The sequence below is a fragment of the Primulina huaijiensis genome, chromosome 2, assembly GCF_012295235.1.
Source record: "Primulina huaijiensis isolate GDHJ02 chromosome 2, ASM1229523v2, whole genome shotgun sequence".
Classification (NCBI taxonomy): domain Eukaryota; kingdom Viridiplantae; phylum Streptophyta; class Magnoliopsida; order Lamiales; family Gesneriaceae; genus Primulina; species Primulina huaijiensis.
This window is the reverse complement of record NC_133307.1, coordinates 27,972,910-27,992,295: the sequence shown is the minus strand read 5'-3', so window position 1 is coordinate 27,992,295 and position 19,386 is coordinate 27,972,910. Positions and strand designations below refer to the sequence as shown.

At 34.9% G+C, this 19,386-nt stretch overlaps 2 protein-coding genes and 1 long non-coding RNA gene across 3 annotated transcripts; 1 reads left to right on the top strand and 2 right to left on the bottom strand.

The window, feature by feature from the left end:
• Positions 1–653: 653 nt before the first annotated feature.
• On the top strand, positions 654–8,037 carry LOC140971266 (uncharacterized). Its single transcript, XM_073433446.1, has 2 exons — positions 654–4,626; positions 6,425–8,037. Exons 1-2 carry the CDS (start codon positions 1,210–1,212, stop codon positions 7,811–7,813), a joined length of 4,806 nt encoding a protein of 1,601 aa, XP_073289547.1. The 5' UTR covers positions 654–1,209; the 3' UTR covers positions 7,814–8,037.
• Positions 8,038–8,609: 572 nt separating this feature from the next.
• Positions 8,610–10,525, bottom strand: LOC140971267 (uncharacterized). Its single transcript, XR_012174284.1, has 2 exons — positions 10,452–10,525; positions 8,610–10,195 (listed from the first exon to the last, which is right to left on the bottom strand). It is a non-coding gene; the product is annotated as an uncharacterized lncRNA (long non-coding RNA).
• Positions 10,526–13,674: 3,149 nt separating this feature from the next.
• LOC140971265 (calmodulin) lies at positions 13,675–16,721 on the bottom strand. The gene is made up of 2 exons (XM_073433445.1): positions 16,481–16,721; positions 13,675–14,257 (listed from the first exon to the last, which is right to left on the bottom strand). The coding sequence occupies exons 1-2, from the start codon at positions 16,554–16,556 to the stop codon at positions 13,884–13,886; spliced, it is 450 nt and encodes a 149-aa protein (XP_073289546.1). The 5' UTR covers positions 16,557–16,721; the 3' UTR covers positions 13,675–13,883.
• Positions 16,722–19,386: the final 2,665 nt, after the last annotated feature.

The following is a 19,386-nucleotide window of genomic DNA, read 5'->3' as shown; positions in this document are numbered from 1 at the left end:
ATTTGGAAATGGAGTGTACAGTGAGCCTGTTTGTTGTTGCGGCAATTTGGCTGACGTCTGGCAACTGGCCATTCTATTTATCAAATTGACACTTGGATCCCAAATATGTCTTAAATTCCGTATCTGCCTCAATTTAATGGAGACTTTATGCAAATATTTTCTCTATTTTTAGGCTGTTATTATTTTTATCACGATTGTAGGTTAAGAACTCGACGCTTTACAAAAAAAAAAAAAAAAAAAAAAAAAAAAAAAAANGAAAAGTAGTAATGCTGGAGTTACATAGATTAGAACTATAATAGTATCATTTTCAAAATTATCTCACGTGCCGTTTTGATGAATATACTATGTGATTAACACAATACATGTAGGGAAACCATCCCTTATGTTTTATTATAATCTTCTCCATTTGATCCAAGAAAAGTAATGATTACCCTTATTACACACCCACAATCAAATGACACTATTTTTCTTTCCAATATTTATTACAAGAAACTGAGGTTCACAGCATTCGGCCTGTGACCTCAAACAGCAGCTGTTCGATACTTTTGTGATCAGATGTATCCTTAATCCAATGAATCGGATTTAACAAATCATCATCGCCATTACCATTATTTAAGATTTGGGAAATGTTCCTTCAAAAAAAAAAAAAGATTTGGGAAATGTCATAAATTCTTTATACAAAAGTGATCACCAATTTGAATGACAGACCGAATAGAAAATTTGACAGGCAAAAAGTAAGATCCCCCATATCTCCTTTTCACATTCTCCCTTTCATGCTATTGGGTACACACGCCTACCCCTCATTTCTTTTTGCATTTTTTATGTCTAGAGTACAGATTTATAAAACTCAAGGCCAAGAAATTACTGATACATCTATTTGCTATTTTCTGTTTTCCAAGATTGATCCTTGGTTTAATCTTTGGTACAGTTGGGTCTTTCGCTCTTTTCATCAAATTTCTATCCCTTTTCTGGGATTGTATCTTTTATCTGTTCTGGGTTTTTTTTTCTAGGATTGGTTGAATATATCCGGTTCCCCTTAATTCTTGTTCCATGTTTCTGAAAGGCAAGTTCTTGACTATTGTGGTTACTAGTTTGGATTATATGGCTTGATCCAGTAGTAATCATTGTTGGTGTGATGTTGAATTTTGTTGATATGACAGATTTATAAGGAAATATTACTTTTTGAGAGTAAGAATCGGAGATATTTGTATGGAGTTCTTAGAGATTGGAGTTAAAATGAGGAAAGGGGTGTTCTTTATGATCAGAAGGTGTTTTAGATCAGTTTGTGATCATCCATTCCTTGTGGGTGTCTTGTGTTTCTTGCTTTATCTGTACAGATCATCTCCTTTTATTTTTTCATTGTTGGTGTCTGCATCTCCAGTGCTTGTGTGCACTGCTGTTTTACTTGGAATACTATTAAGTTTTGGGCAACCGAACATACCTGAAATTGAAAGGGAAGAGAAAACTACTCACGAGGTTGTCTCCGTGAAAATGGGTATTTCTAGAGATGCTACTGTTATTGATAAAAATGAGAGTTATTATGGTGAGAGATATGGTGAAAAGGATAGGGACGGAGGGGAAGAGGTGAGGAAGTTTGGTGATGTTCATAGAGAGGGTAGTTTGGATGATACTGCACCATTGATTGATGAACGATCGGCGGAAATTCAAAGAGCGAATGTTGAAATTTGGGAAGCAATCAGAGAGTTAGGTGTTAATGAAGAGAGACTTAGTGATGAGGAAGTTGTGGAGAATGAGTATCCGTCGATTCCAAAGATAAATAATGACGAACATCTCCAATCAGATGATGAGAAATCTGAAGCAGATTCTTTTGATTCAGAGAGGGTAAATGTGGATTCTTTGGACTCTCCTCCTCGCTCGCCTTGGAAACGAGTAAATGACCTGGAGGAAGAACAGGACGAAGAGGAGGAAGAAAATGATGCCTTAGAATCTGGGTCTGATAAGGCTGAGAGTTCCTCTCCAGATGCTTCTATGACTGACATAATACCAATTATTGATGAGCTCCACCCTCTTCTTGATGAAGAGACTCCACAACCTGATCATATGTCTCATGAAGGTTCTGATGCAGGATCTGAATCGGCTTCAAAATCCAGTATGAGCAGTGATGAGTCTGATGAAGAGACTGAAAATAACAAGGACTTGGAAGTTGCTGACGAGGATAATGAAGATGGCGAAGATGAAGATGATGTGCAAGGGGACGAACAAGAGCAGATGAAATCTGCCATTACGTGGACGGAAGAGGACCAAAAGAATCTCATGGATCTTGGGAGTTCGGAGATTGAAAGGAACCAGCGATTGGAAAATTTAATTTTGAGGAGGAGAGCAAAAAAGAACATGAGTATGGTGCCTGAAAGGAATTTGATAGACTTGGAAAGTTTTGATCTCGGATTCAATATTGCTCCCATTTCGACGGCAAGAAAGAACCCGTTCGACCTTCCTCGTGATACTTATGATATTATGGGGTTACCTCCAATTCCTGGTTCAGCTCCTTCGGTTTTATTACCGAGGCGGAACCCTTTTGACATTCCTTACGACACAAGTGAAGAGAAACCCGATCTTATGGGGGATGGATTTCAAGAGGAATTTACCACAGCTCAATCTAGAGAACCGTTCTTTCGGAGACATGAGAGTTTTAGTGTGGGACCATCGATCTTTGCACCAGCCAAACGAGAGAGGCAAAATACCAAATTGAGGCCTTACTTTGTGCCTGAGCAGATGTTTTCCGAAGAGTCAAGCTACTCACCGTTTCAGCGGCAATCAAGTGAGCTAAGCGATTCAAAAGTGAGTTCAGTGCCTGAAACTGAATCAATTGGTTCAGTCGAGGATACGGTAGAGAGGGGACTCTCAGAAGAAGACAATCCACCAGAAACAGAGGCAATTATCGGGACAAAAGAAGCCACTAAAGAGAGCTCTTCAGGAGACCTAGAACCGATTTCCAAGAGGGAAGACATCCCTGAAGAATATATGCCTGGGGAACCAGAGTTGATCTCAACCATGGAGCATGTTGGACATGGAAGCCAATCTTCGGAAGAAGACGAGCCACTAGAATTTGGCCGAATTGAGAAGAGAGATGTTGAACAAGATGGGCACGAATTTAAATTAGAGGATGCTGAAGATCATTATGAAGCAAGAGGTGTAGATAAATTTTTGGAAGTCCAGGTTACTGGATATCATCCAAATTCTGAAACTATCGAACAGGTAGACAGTAGGGGTTCAAGCTCTTCATCATTCTCAGAAGTTAGTGAAAGGGTGTTCAATGAGACAGAAGGTGAACTGTCAATGTTGGAGGGAAGAAGTGGTGGCTTTGCTGAAGATCCAGGAATTTCAACCCAGACTTCTGTTGGAAGTAATTTGAGTGTCACATTAGTTGAAGGCATGCCGCTCAGGGATCCCATTTATGATTCGAGTCCACCAGCAGTCAGGAAGAATTCCCTATCCTCTATGTCTTGTGATGTGCATATAGAGTCTGATCCTGATTTACCACATGTGTTGGTCAAGCAGATGGTATCTTTCACAGAGAGAGAATCTGTAGGGATCAGTGCAGAAATGAATGATCCCAGTAACATTGAGATGTCACCTAAATCATCAAAGCCTGATTCTGTAATTGAACATGGATCAGGACAGATAGATATGGTTGAGATAAGGGAGCATGATCATTTAAACTTTGATTCCCCCAGACTTGAGCAGAGATCGAGTTCATCTGTTAATGCTTCTGCAGAGGAAAATCTTAACGATCATCATATACAAGGCCAAGTCCCCAGTTCAAGTTCTGATAAAAATATTCAAGTTGTGCTCGAATATTCTGAAGATAAAGGTCAATCAGAGGTGGGAATGCATTTACCAATTTCTGAAATACGTACAGTTGAAATTCATGCACCGCTTATGGAGGGTCGGTTGACAGCAGATCATTCAATCGCAGATGAAGAAACTGCTGAATCACCAAAACCAGTAGTCAGAAAGAATTTCTCATCCTTAGTGTCTTCTGATGTGCATATAGAGTCTGATCTTTGTTTGCCACCTGAATTGGTCAAGAAGATGGTATCTATCACCGAGATGGAATCTGAAGGAAGAAATCTGGAAATGGATGTTCCCAGTAACTTTGAGATATTACCTAAATCAGCTACGCCTCATTCTGTAATTGAACATGAATCAGGACAGATAGACGTGGTTGAGATAAGAGAGCATGATGACGAAATCTTTGATTCCAGTAGAGTTGAGGAGAGACTGAGTTCATCTGTTGAAGCTTCTGTGGAGGAAAATCTTAAGGATCATCATACTCAAGGTCAAGTCCCTACTTCAAAATCTGGCAAAAATACTCATGGTGTGATCGAATCTTCTCAAGATGAAGGTCAACTAGAGGAGGAAAAGCATTTGGTAGTTTCTGAAAAACATACAGTGAAAATCCCTGTGCCGCTTATGGAGGGTCAGTTGACCGCAGATCATTCAATCGCTGAGGAAGGAACCGTTCAATCACCAAATTCTGATGCTGATGTTTACCATGAAGCGAATGAGAAGTTGATATCCACACCTTCTGCCGAAGGAAATGAGTCATTTTTTTATGGTAGTACAATCCACGAACGGTCTTTTGAGCATGTCCACGAAGCGCAGGTAACTGAAATTTGTATGATTTTTCCTTTTTACTTTCTTGTTTATTAGAATTGAGCTTAGTGATATATAATCCAATGAGCTAAAATTTGAATGCTTTGCTTTTAAGGATCTCAATAATTGCTTTACAAGTTCGGTTGTTTCTTTAATAAATTTGTCATTACTCAAGAGTTGTTAATCCTGCGCATTCTTAAAATTCTAGTCAGCATGTCGTAGATCAAACTCCTCGTGTTAGTGCGTTTATGTCTACAAAGTGGATTATTGACCACGAGTTGAACTCTAGAATGCAATTTGCATATGAAACTTGTAGATATTCAATCCATGCAACGGAAAAATGATTTAGTCACCTTCTTACATTATTATTTGAGTAAGGAAAATGTTTTTCAACATGTTTAGATTGAGGATGGCCAGTTAGATGTGCCTATCTCAGGTATTTTAGGATATTAAGGATTGTGAACTATTATCAATGGGATTCATGTGTTTCCAGAAGATGTAGTAGAAAGATAAATTAGGAAAAGAAACATGTCATTGTTGTGCTTGCAAACATGTAATTCTATTTATTCGAACATGAATATGCTAACATGACTTGGTTAAGCTCTCTCTTTTTCTTGGTCACCAAGTGATAATATTTTATCTATGCTTTCGATATTTACTGATCTTGCTTTTAATAGAATGTATTGACATCATTGTAGCTGATGATTTTGCATATATCAAGTGTCACAAGAAATATGCATAATGTATGTCGACTTTGCTTTCGGTGTAGAACAGTGGATATGGTAGTGTAACAAAATTCTGAATTGGTCTCATTTGATTTTTAATTTCACATGACATCGGTGTTGTAAATGGCGGTAAGTGGTGGCGCGGCGGTTAATGACCGCCTACCGCCTAGGCACATATTTTTTAATATTTTTCATGCATATTTATATATTACCATATTACCAAACATTCATATGATTATGAGTTGGCTGTAAAATAATTACCAAACATTCATATGATATTACCAAACAGGGAGTGTTCACTGCGGTGGTGGGCTGGTCGCGGTGGTGGTGGGAGGTTCGAGACGGTAGGAGGGGTGGGCCTATCAATGTTTTGACTTTCGGAGGAGAAGATGTTTTAATAATTAGGGTTTTATTAAAAATAAATGATGCCTCGTCTGTTACCTCGCCAGCCGCTGCTCCTCGTCGGCGGCCTACAACACCGCCTAAGGCAAAGGTGGTGCACTCGACGACTGCCTCCTGCCTAGGCAGCCGTCTGGATTGCCATTTAGAACACTGCATGAGATAATATTGCCACTTAGGGAGAAAAGATATTGAAAATTGTATGTGTCTTGATGTTAGTTTTGTCTCAGATTTAGAAGGTACTAAAAGCAGATAACCATGAAAGGATCGACAAGTAGGGCATAATCACCTTCGTTTATTCAATGCTTAAAGTTATATACAACCTCAAAGTTTCAGAATATATAAAAGACTTCTACAACTAAAGATAAAATATCAATCTAATTTAAATAACAAGATAAATCATATTACTTATCCTAACAACCTTATCAACCCTCATCAACAAATACCAATCAAGGTTTAGTTAGGCTATTTAGTTTATTTTTGGTTCCAAGAATAAAAAATGTTTGCTGAATTATGTTGTTATGACCTTATTTTTCAAAGTACAGATTCAGAGATAGTAAGAGGAAAATGTCTTTTCTTGGCATTATGATGTTCTTTACATGTTTAAGGATATATATTTTTCAATACATTGACAAAGATATACTCATCCGTGAAAACGGATTATCTTGTTTGATACAATGCAGGTACCAAATACGCCTGTTGGATCATTTGAGGAACGACAGAGAATACAGATTCTGAATATCCATGAGCTTGATCAAAAGATTTCAGAGAATCTCAACTCTCCATTAAGTCCCGATTTTGTTTCCATACCATCCATGTCTTCTGGGGCAGCTAGTCCTCATGTTGAAATGCAGACGATAATTGAAGAGGATGATGAAATCAAGGACATTGATGAAGAATTATTGTCGGAATTAGATAGTGTCGGGGACTTTACTGTTAAAAAATGGGGCTCAGCCTCAGATGAATTCGAGAAACACGAGGTCGTGGCTTCTGCACATTGTGCTGAAACAAGCACCTCGGGAGTTGTTGAGGTTAACCCTCTTGAAATGAGTAAAATAGAAAATGCAATTCATTCCGGTAATTCTAAGGAGGAGATTGATGTACATGAGGACATAGAATGTATTTCAGAGCTACATACACGGGATAATAGTGTAGCTGAAAGTATTGATGTTTCAAATGAAGAGTTGGATGAACGAAATGGCCAGGACTCGCCTGATCAAAAAATGACCAAAGAAAATACTGTATTTTCCAACGGATATGAAGATCTGAGTTTTGGGATTTCTCAAGTTGACACAGAAGTCATCAAGGACGCTGATCTTTTAGCCAAGAAGGATGAATTGGCATCTCTGGAGGGTGAAGCCAGAGATGGAGCTCCCAAGGCATCCCCTCAAGTTGATATACGTACAACCTCTGTAATGCCTGAACCTGAAGCTCGAACTACTGAGGATGTCGGTTTGATGTTTAAGAAAACTGATGACAAGGAGATCGAGAAATCTGTTGTTTTGGAACCACCTCATTCTGAGCTGGTAACTGGAGAAACCATTGGTGACCAAGGTACACTGTATGTTAAGATGGGCGTCACTCATGGGATGCCAGTTATTGATATCAAACCTGTTAAGGATGCTAGTTTGGATCACACGCAAGTTAGTTTTGTCACCGTAGACAATCGTGTTCTTCCTGAATCTGAAGATCACAGTCTGCATGTGATTGGTGTGAGAGAAACACAAGGAATATCTTCAGATTTGCATGCTGCACAAGCCATTTCTTCAGGAGGTACTAGTTTACCTCAAAAGCTAGTGCTAGATGGTAACATTGAGGAACAGCTGAAGGCAAAAACAAATTATGGATCAGTAGAAGTCAAGGCAGATAAAGAAAATATGTGTCTGGATAACGAGCCTATTGTAGAAGAAATAAGATCTGCTGATACCAAAAAGTCAGATCACAAAGTCAAAGTTCACGAAGACGTGCATTCAATTGAATCTATCAAAGGTAAGAGTAAGATTTCGAAAAGCTCAAGCTCAAGTTCAAGCTCAAGTTCTGAATCAAGTTCAAGTGATTCCGATAGGGAATAGATCTGAGATCACCCTCTCATACTTTTCATTGAGCCCTTTTGCGATTTAATTACTGCTTTATGATCTTTTTGCAAGATTGTTGCTTTCTTCAAGAATGAGTTTTCATTGATTTTCTTGAAGATTCGAGGTTTGATGAGATTTCATCTTTCTGCGTTTGCAGTTTTGAGGTTGGTGAGTGAAAACAGTGTGGACCTATAATTAACCAGTGCGGGTTCTGTAAAATATGTTCACCTATCTTGAATTTATTTATCCATCTAAGCAAATTCTTTTACGTGCCCCAACATATGGGAAGAAGCTGGTTTTTGATGGTTTGGCATTGTATACTGTAGTTTTTTTTATATCTATAATGACAACTTGAGTGCAGTTTTTGTGTACAATATCAATCCATATAAAAGTCTTCCTTGTTCAAAATTGCTCTGGTTTTACTTTTTAAGCTTCTAAATCCTGAGAACTCTGTTATGTCCACTTAATACTCCGAAGAGCAATCCTCTTAAGGGGAACATATGCAGTGCGGCCTTGCTTCCCACGAATCAAGTTTCTTATTGTCATCAGGAAGTCACGGGTTCAAGTTCATGAAACCATATACTGTATCGAAGGATATACCAGATCTAGCAAGCACTTTGGTGGGGTGATAGTGAATCCTGTCTACAACATAAACCTAACATCCCATAACTTTGGGAGGCTCCAATGGTCAAGCTCAGAGGAAACCATTACATTGGTCGTCCCACTTATCCAATCCACCAAAAAATATGTCAATATCAGTCTTTTCTGCTCATATAAGAAAAGGAGAAAAAACTGGTCAATATTGGCAAATATAGTATACAATAGAAAGCCAATTAGGCAGGTAGTCGGAAAGTGTTGCAGATTTCAACATATTTCATAGTTGGCTACTACACAGGTTACTACAAGAAGCTTGCAGCGTCAAATATATCAAAACAGGCAAACACGCCAACTTTAACATAGTAGGACTATTTAAAGAGCAAAGACACATATATTAGAGTAGGTGACCAATAAGCTAATTTGCAGCAGTGGCCAGTGGGATTTGTGATATTATTTTGTAAAATACTCTTTATTCAATTAACAGTTTTTTAACATTCCTTATATTTATACTCATCTTTTCGGATAAATGAAGATTCTGTGATTATTATAGTTCATATAAAATGGGTTGTCTGCTTGCTATCAATCATAGTAACTGCTCTCTCTAAATTTCTTCTTACTCGATGATGATTTAATAAAAAGGATCTTGATTACTCGCTAGAGGTCAATATTCATATTGTGTCATTACTGTGTTTCAACTGTATAGATGCAAACACATACAAACTGTAGGTTGTCGTGGGCCTTAATAATATACTACAACAAGTCAATATTCATATTGTGTCATTACTGTGTTTCAACTGCATAGATGCAAAGACATACAAACTGTAGGTCGTCATGGGCCTTAATAATATACTACAACAATATGGAAAGTTCAAACCCAATGAATTATTCTGCTATCTTTTATTTAGAAATGAGATTTGATGTTTTTTTAACAATAGGATCACTCTATAGATTCGGCGATCTTCTATTTATGTTAGGATTTGATAAAAAAATTTATCTTGATCTATTAGTAGTTGATAGTGATAAAAATTCTATGTGAGATAAATGGTTAACCAGAAATTTTCCTAAAAGCCAAGACATCTACGAGATCGTGAAGTTCTCTATTACTAGCATCAAATCATCCACAAGATCGTAAGGTTCTCTCCCAAAACGAGCCTCAATTTTCGTCAAATATCTATGAACGGCCCCCTAACGTGATCTATTACTCGGGACCATGACATAGTTGCTTATAGATAACCCACACCTTATTCTCTAAATGGTTACCACCAGTTGAATAGATAGTCACCATTAATGCTCACGATCCAAGATAACAGGCTTGATGATTTTGGTTGGCGACCAAGTTTTGGCAGATTGTGAGTATCGACAAATTTATACCGTTTCAATCTAATACGGCACGACAGATCCACGATAGACGTCATGACGTATATTCTTTTCGTGTATGGTTCTACATAGGTTTCGAAAAATTTTATTATACATTTTGTTTTGTTCTGGTTTCATGATATGCCAGCACATTTAGATTATATAACAAAAAATAACACTCAATAAAACGTTGTAAACGGCTTTATGATCTAGAATGAGCCGCCAGGACAAAAAACAATCTTTCCTAGGACAGCTTTCTGAAGGCTATCGGCATTTAAATCCACGATCACCATATTCACCTCACTTCCAAAGGACGCCTAGAAAGAAAACAACCATTCAGCGGGACCTATTCATGCCTAAATGAATTCACAAAATCTCGAGCAGGGTCAACCAATTTGCTAGAGCTGGGCCCAAATACGTCAAATGCTGCGAATATTTGAAAAAATAATAATTGAAAGTTCAAGTATTTCTGAACAAAACAGCAGTTTCCACTTCCTTTTCCTTTCACACTCAATTATTCATTAATTTCTAACAACTAATTCAATCAATACCAAAAAAAAAAAAAAATACCAGGCAATCAAAACCAGTAAGCTTCCACTAGAAATTCAGTAAACAAATTGCCACCAAAAAATTCCGAAAATGTGAAATATATAAAACTTCAAGAAACTCGATAAGTACTTACAACCGAGTGACGCGGTTATCTTGGTTGGAGCAACCGTGTGGAAGTAGGTACATGGGTTCACGAGGTTCGGATCCAGGGACGTAGCCAGAAAATTTTTTGACCTTGGGCTGAATGATTCGATAAACAATAGTGACATAAACTAGATATAAGCTACTGAATATGTGTCATGTGGTTTTTCATCGAATAAAACTCGTCGATTATTGATTTCTAAAATGAATATTTCAATCAAATCAAATTTTATCAGCACATGCATGTCCAGGATGAGAAGACCATCACAAATGAAAGGTGTAGAAGTTATCACCAAACATTTTAAATGAGCATCAAAACTAACTTCGATAATTAATAACATCCAAGCACCTAAATAGGATGAATGAATACATATTAGGAATTTAATAACATTAAGACAACAACATAAGCATTTCACTTTACTAAAACCCTTGTAAAACAATTCATTATCGTCTCAAAAACTCAAATTAACTCAAAATAGTATGTCGCAGTCACTTGACAAATCATTGAAAAATCACTTATTAATTTCTGCGCATGAACAAATATAACATGATTTTATTTCAAAGAAAAACAGAAAATCTTGAAACAACTAAAAATATACATTATACGGAAGTTAATGTCAAGCTCTATACATAACAAAAATCTAATATTATATGACTTCATCACTACATAAGCTAAAAAATAACTACAAACTCAACCAAGCTACATTTTGAATCTTTCTACATAATAAATGGAATAAACCAATTAAGTAGCAAAAATCAATCATTTCACCTTGTGCTAACTCAATCGAGGCCCTCCGCCGTACAATCATTTTCAACTCCAAGTCTTTGCTTCCAAAACTGTATTTTATAGAGTAATTTGCATATCACACCAATTCGTTATGTATGGATGATGAAATTGAATTGATACAGAGCCAATTCTAATAGACTTATTGGAGGGTCCCATTGGCGTGCATCCAGTAGGAATTGAACCTACGAATTCGCCAATGTTGAGTTGGGGCACTTTAACCATTCAGCCATGGATGCAAAGAGACTCGGCGACCTCGCCTGGCGCCATTCCCGGACCTAGCAGCAGACGGGCGGGCCGTCAGTTTACTTATCTTATAAAGTCAGACAAAGAGTCAAACCATCTTTAATATCAGGAGTTTCTCTCGAAGAGGTTCCATGTCTAAGACTCAAGATCTCTCCAAACGTGGTCGTGTTCTTATCAGTCGCTAAGGGGCTTTTCTTTCTCTCCTGCTCCCCTTGTATAGGTTGGGAAAGGGCCGGGTGGATTACCTTTGGGAGCTATTCTTATTATTAAATGGGTTTAAGATAATTTTAGTAAGCTAAGTTATTAAATATAATTATTTTATGGGTTGGACAAAACTTTAATATAAATTAAATTTCATATATACCATAATTAAAAAAAAAAATTAATCCAGGGCTGGAGCCCACCCCAGCCTTTGGGGTGGCTCCGTCCCTGTTCGGATCCCAGCTCTGGAGCACATTATCAGGATCGGACAACTTCCGCCGTAGTCGCCCTCGGAATTCCCACGTGCTTTCTGTACGATTGCTGATGACGAAAACACCATATTTAGGGCTAAAAACAACAAAAAATCTCTCCCTTCAGCCGATTTGAGCTTTGATCGCTCGGAAGGGAATGATTTGGTCGATGAACATCAGCTGCAGAGTGAGTGCTAATGATCGATATGTGAAAGCAAATCATTAGTGGAGATGGGGTATATATATACACACACATTATTACATTTAATTAAATAAAATAATAATAGAAAATTATAATAAGGCGTGAAACCCGGCCCATAAGATTTCTTATAATATTCTATTTTTTTAGATTTTATAATTTTTTTAATAAAAACCAAGTAAGATTGATTAAAAAAAATTAATAAATAATATGGAATAAATTAATAATAATAGTAACAATTTTAAAATTAACAACAATAATTATAAATAAATATATTTAAGAAATAATTAAATCAATTAAAAAATGTATCGATATCAAATAAAATATTTTTATTATGTTTATAAAATTGGTTTGGTTATGATTTTTTTTTTTTTAAAAAAATCTAAACTTTGAACAAACCCCATATTTCGGTTTGATAAATTTTAAAATTGATCCAAACCTATATTTTTCGTATTTTTCCTTCCACTATTATGGTTATATTAATTGAAGTAAATATTTTACAAACTCAAAAAATATTATAAAATAAAACTCAAAAATAATATTTTAAAAATTCAACTAATATACTCACATCTTACATATAAAAATAATATATATTTAATCCAATTCATATTAAAAGTTAATATACACACGCATATCGTATACAAAGGCGGGAATAAAATCCAAATAATTCTGTAACCGTTATAACTAGAAATAAAAATCGCTTTCCAACGCAAAATATGTTTGTAAAGTTAGTTATTATATATTAAACAAATAAACCACTATTTGCCAACATCGTTATTATATGAATTTATAATAGACTAGGCTTTTGGCTTTGGCAAAAACTTGTATGAGACGGTTTCACGGGTCGTATTTTGTGAGACGGATCTATTATTTGGATCATTCATGAAAAAATATTACTTTCTATGCTAAGAGTATTACTTTTTATTGTGAATATCGGTAGGGTTGACCCGTCTCACAGATAAATATTCGTGAGACCATCTTACAAAAGACCTACTCTTTGGCTTTTGACTCATAAAATTCTTTTTAGATCAGATGTATGGTAAGTTGATGGAGAAAAGATTTTGTATATGGTGTAAAGTGTTGTTTATATCTACGATAAAAAATATTTTTTATTAATAACTCAAATAAAATATTTTTTTTTCATAAAATTGATTTGTAACATCGTTTATATGAGTTTTTTGTGTTTGAAAAAGATAGTTTCTTCTAGTTTCTAACGATCTTCTAAACTGAATTATGGCTATGCTCCACAATCCACGAAATTAATAGGATTTTTCCATACATAATAATATTAAAATTGTATTTTATTAAATATTTTATCATTATATTCCACAAATAATTTCAAGGATTAAATTCAATGCACGATTCGTGGATTTCAGGTTTTTTTTTTTTGAGTGATTTTACTCTTGAGTATCATCCAAGAAAGTGTTGGTAATGATAACTATCAGACCTATTCTATCAACTGGATAAAAAAACGAATCATTTAATAATTTAATTCATACGTACCAAAACACGTCTACTAAATAAATAAACAAAGTAAATGCGTCAAAATCCGGAGTCAAATAACACATTACACGAGATAAAAGAAGATTCCACAACCATTACAGCATACCATTTTTTTAAATGACCATAAAGAAACTAGATTACCATTACACTGATCGACCCCTTTTTCTTTCTTTTTTATTTTTCCCCTTTTACAAATCTTATATCGATAAAGCCTTTCCAGATATAGAAGAGACGAGAACATCACTTGGCCATCATAACTTTCACGAATTCATCATAATTAATTTGGCCATCGCCATCGACATCTGCCTCCCGGATCATCTCATCCACCTCCTCGTCAGTCAGCTTCTCACCGAGGTTCGTCATGACATGACGGAGCTCAGCAGCAGAGATGAAACCATTCTGATCCTTGTCGAAAACTCGAAACGCTTCTTTTAGCTCCTCCTCAGAATCGGTGTCCTTCATCTTCCTAGCCATGAGATTCAAGAACTCCGGAAAGTCAATGGTTCCATTACCGTCAGCATCCACCTCGTTAATCATATCTTGAAGCTCAGCCTCTGTAGGATTCTGCCCCAGGGATCTCATCACGGTACCAAGCTCCTTTGTCGTGATGCAACCTACACAAAAAAAGAGACACTTGCAATGCTGAAGGCAACAACAACATTCTTACCTACCATAGAGGATGGAACTAATTGCGCAATAAATTCACATGACGTAAATCTAGTTAGGAGAAAAAATCCTGTTCTAGATATTGTAAATTCCAGGATGTGGTCAACCATGAGTTAACAACTCCCAAGTGTAAATGGAGGATAGATGCAAACTCCAACAACAATGAAGTTAGGATATCTTTGCGAATACTAGTAAAAGTGGCCACAAACCCATGTCATATCGTGTCAGATATTTGAACGTGTATCAAATACTTTTACAGTCTCATGTAAACATATCCATCAGCAAGTGAAATACGGTACTTCTACATTTTTGCAGAAATTACAAGTTAAACTTGCACAACCATTTAATCTAACTACATCTCTTTATTTCTTCTACACATATCAGATCCCAACCAAAACCTATCCTTCTGAATCAAAGACCAAGATATCCATTAACTCATATAAAGCTATGTTGCATGGATACGGGTACGAGTATCGTATCGAATACGATACGGATACGACGACACGTCAAATTTTGAAAATATAAGACACGATACGGCTAGGATACGACAATCATTAAAATATATATAAATATTATATATATTTATATTTATATAAATTTAGTATTGAAAAGTAAAAATTATAGAGATAGATGTAATATTTTATTAATCATAATATCTTAAGTACAAAATATTATTTAGGGATAGATGTAATATTTTGAGCATAAATAGAATGAAAGAGACGAACAAATGTATAGAGATAGATGTAATATTATAGAGATAGATGTAATATTATAGAGATAGATGTAATATTTTGAGCATAAATAGAATGAAAAAGACGGACAAATGTATAAAGATAGATGTAAAAATTATAGAGATACATGTAATATTTTGAGCAGAAATAGAATGAAAGAAACGGATAAATGTATAGAGATAGATGTAAAAATTATAGAGATAGATACAATATTTTGAGCAGAAATAGAATGAAAGAGACTGACAAATGTATTTAGGGATTTAAAAGCCTAACCTAATTTATTTTAAATTATTTTTCTTTTAGACCTTAGAAATTTTAGTTTTTTTAATTAACCCCTAAAACTTTTAAATATTTGCAATTTTGCCCAAACGTATCCGAAAAACGTATCCACGTCGTATCCATGGCGTGTCCTCGCCGTGTCCAACACGTATCCGACTGGTCAACCCCAAACAAAGTCAACGATACGGATTTTGAAGTATCCGACACGCGTATTCGCGTGTCGTATCCGTATCCGTGTCGTATCGGTATCCGATACTTCAAAAAAAAAAATTTTAAGGTATCCGTGCTATATAGATATAAAGTCTAAAGCTACTTCCAAATAGAGGAGATGGGGAACTCGCCCCATCAGACTAAAATGTGATTTTTTTAAAAAAAAATAATAAACGCAAGCTTCCAACAATATTAGTCTCAAGTTTTTTGTTGTTCTTCATAGAACGGTATGCTGTAGCTAAGCGCAATAGTTTTCAAAGTCACGATTCCATTTATCCCAAGCTCAACCTATTTTCGAATTTAATCCGTTTCAGCCTAGCTCAGTCCACATGGGATTACGCTCACAGGGAGTGTTACCCTTCGAAAATAAGGTGGACCCCACCTGCACAAGCCCATCTAAGGGATTTGCCTACACCATGTGCGACAGAAGTCCACATATAAAGGCATCGATAATACAACATAATTCATTAGCAACTGTCAATTTCTAAAATATATATTTTTTTAAAAAAAAAAAAAAGAAAGAAAGAGGGAGAATTGAGTCTAAGTTTCAATTCCTTGGGATTCGATAAAGTCGTAATATAATTTATTACACATTAATCTCAAATTAAGAAAGTCTTTTCATTTGAGTAATTGGGGCATTAACTGATTCAACCTATTGCATATAATATACTAGAAAATCTTCAACTTTACATCTAAAAGCATCAATACTCAATACGTCACAAACAAATTTATCGCCACTTTCCGGAAAACTAAAGCAATTGACACAAATCCGCGGCAATATTAAAAGATTGCACATCAACATGTTACAGAAAATAAACAAAAACTGGTGAGATCTGAAACAGAAACAGAACAAAAAAGTCGCTCATAAAACGATCAGCTCGCATTAAAAAAGAGAAACAAGTGCTCATATGAAATCACGCAATAAAAAAGGATGGAATAGGAAAATCGAACCATCGCCATCCTTGTCGAAAAGGCTGAAAGCCTCCTTGAACTCGGAGATCTGGTCATCGGTCAATTGATCCGCCATCTTTTCAGCTCGCAATCTCTTGATTTAACTCACCAGATTCGTAGGGTTAGAATCAAATAAATGAGAGATGATTCTGGAGAAGGAAACAACGGGCACGGTGTGATGTTATTTCTGCAAAAAAAAAGTCAGCGTGGTTTGTAAGCTAAACTTGAATGAAAGTTAATTGCTCTTTACCCCTATTCTATGTCTAAAGTCACATTTTGATCCCTTGACCCCAATTCCTTTTCTGCAATCAAGTTTGGGCAAGAAAAGAAAGATATAAATATATATTTATTATATTCTTTGTTTTGTTGTTATTAATATTCAAGATTCGTAAAATGAATTTTAAAACTACGACGATGTCGAGATAAAATAATCAGATATATCAATTTTTTTTAAAGAAAAAATGATGAGATATATATTTTTTATTTGAGAGACTTGTTTTTATATTTCAACAACATAGTTAAATATGTGTTCAGTCTCTGTCATATCGAAGCTTTCTCTGCACTCTTTGATTCTCATTAAAAAATGTTTCTGCACACCATGGACCTAAAATTATTTTTCGGATGAAATTCGATACAAAAATTGAAAATCTGAAACACATATATGATATTGCAAAACAAATTGTTTTAAATCTGGTACAAAAATAAATTTTTAGGTATAAAATTGGAACAACTATATTAATATTAATATATTTTTACACTTGTTTATGTACTAAATATCATATATTAGTATCTGATATGAAAGAGTTTATGATGAAATATCTTATATTAGTGTTATATTTTAATGTTTTATACCAACTTTCATTAAAAAAAACATGTGCCGTTAAACCAAAATTTTTATATATTTTTGAGTGCTAAAAAATCATATAATTAATGTCATATCTGAAACATTTACTACTCAAATATCATATATTAATATCATATTTTCAATATTTCTTACAAATTTTCACCTGAAAAAAGACGTGTCATTAATAGCAAAATTTGTTATATGTGTTTGGGTACTTAGTAATCATATACTAATGTCAGATATGAACTATTTAATACTTAAATGTCATGTATTAAGAGCAGTTTTGCATAGGTTTGTACCGAATTATCATCCGAAAAAGACATATCATTAATATCAAATTTTGTTATACATGTTTGAGTACTCAGAAATCATATATTAATGTCATATCTAAAACATTCCGTTCTGAAATATCATATATTTATTCTAAATTTTCAATGCATTGTACCGAATTTCATCCAAAAAACAGATGTGAACCCAGAGAGTGCATAAATATTTTTGTGTTTGTGAGGGATCATTGAAAAAGAATAAGTCTGATAGAGACTGAACATATACATGTTTGAGTACTCAGAAATCATATATTAATGTCATATCTANTAATAATATGCTTAAGATATAGGTTTAACTAGATTTATGTAATTGAATCGTAATGTAGTCCACATTGCTAAAGATGAGGTGGGATTTGCTATTAGAGCATGATTGAGGGAAGTTTTTTAAATTGTCTTAAAATAAATGTATGACAGAAAAGACACGTCGCACGTAAATGACTTACATCGTCTTTGTCATTAATATGGCGTGTCGAAATTACCAAACGATAAGCTTCGCACAATTAATTAAATCCTTAAATTTTTAAACTAAAATTATTGAAGGAGACAAATTACAACATTACATTATTGCAAATAAAAATATAATATGGTTGACTTGACCATAAAATAAGTACTCAATATACTTACTAGGTATGAATTACAAATTTATATTATCCAGAATTGGATTGAACAACGATTATGACTCAAAGGAGACGAACAGTGATGAAAATGAACGTCTGAATTCAATGGATTTAATAAATTGCCAATAGTAGTTTGTCTTGGGCCTGATCTAGAACTGTTCTCGACAGTTATTGTATTTGAATTAGTGAAATAAGTGAATGTTAGATCAGTTGTTAGGAGTTCGGTTTCTCTTATCAACATCTCGGTGGACAATTTTGTCAAACAAGACAAATTTTGTGTGGTACATCTGGCTAAAGTGATTAATCAGCTATTACGTTAGTATGAGAGTTTACCTTACGCACACTGAAAGTTAACAAGTTTCAATATAATCCTCAAAAAATAAAGATTATGCATAAATTTAAAATTGGCACAAGTTAGAACTATGATGTCCGGCTCTTTTGGCATTCCAAAATAGAAGCGACCAGTCATACTTCCAGATCAATACTAAAAAATTATCAGCTTTTATGACATCCCCTCTTTAAGTATATCATAATATAAGATCACAAATGACACTACTTAGTACAATCAATCTGGTATTCGATCCGAATGGAGGAGAGCATGGAGGAGTTTTTTTACCCGATTAAATAAATAAGTAATCAGGTATGAGGATTTTTGGGTATTGGATGAAGGCTGATATTAAAGAATTCTACACATAAGGTATGAATGTTCAATCCTCTACGGGAATCAGAATGATGAAATTGAATACTCGTTGAGGTTGTAGATAAAAATAATAAATGTGGATATGAAATTTTACCCAAACTCGACCTATTGTCATCCCTATACTACAATCCTCTTATGCCATTTATCCAAATCGATTCGAGGGTATTAGTCGGAGCATACCCTATATGGCTTTAGTGATCGATCGTGTTTGATTTGCATAGCATGATTTTTTACCTTGGTAAAGACTTTCTGTTTTTATAAGCACATCTTACTTCAGTTTAGGACCCGTCAATACATATATCAATCAACATAATGCATATGAGTTATCTGCTTGCACCCAAAAAAAAAAATTATTAATGAATATATACCATAATATATATGTAGAGCTCAAAACTAATACTTACTGATAAATTATTAAT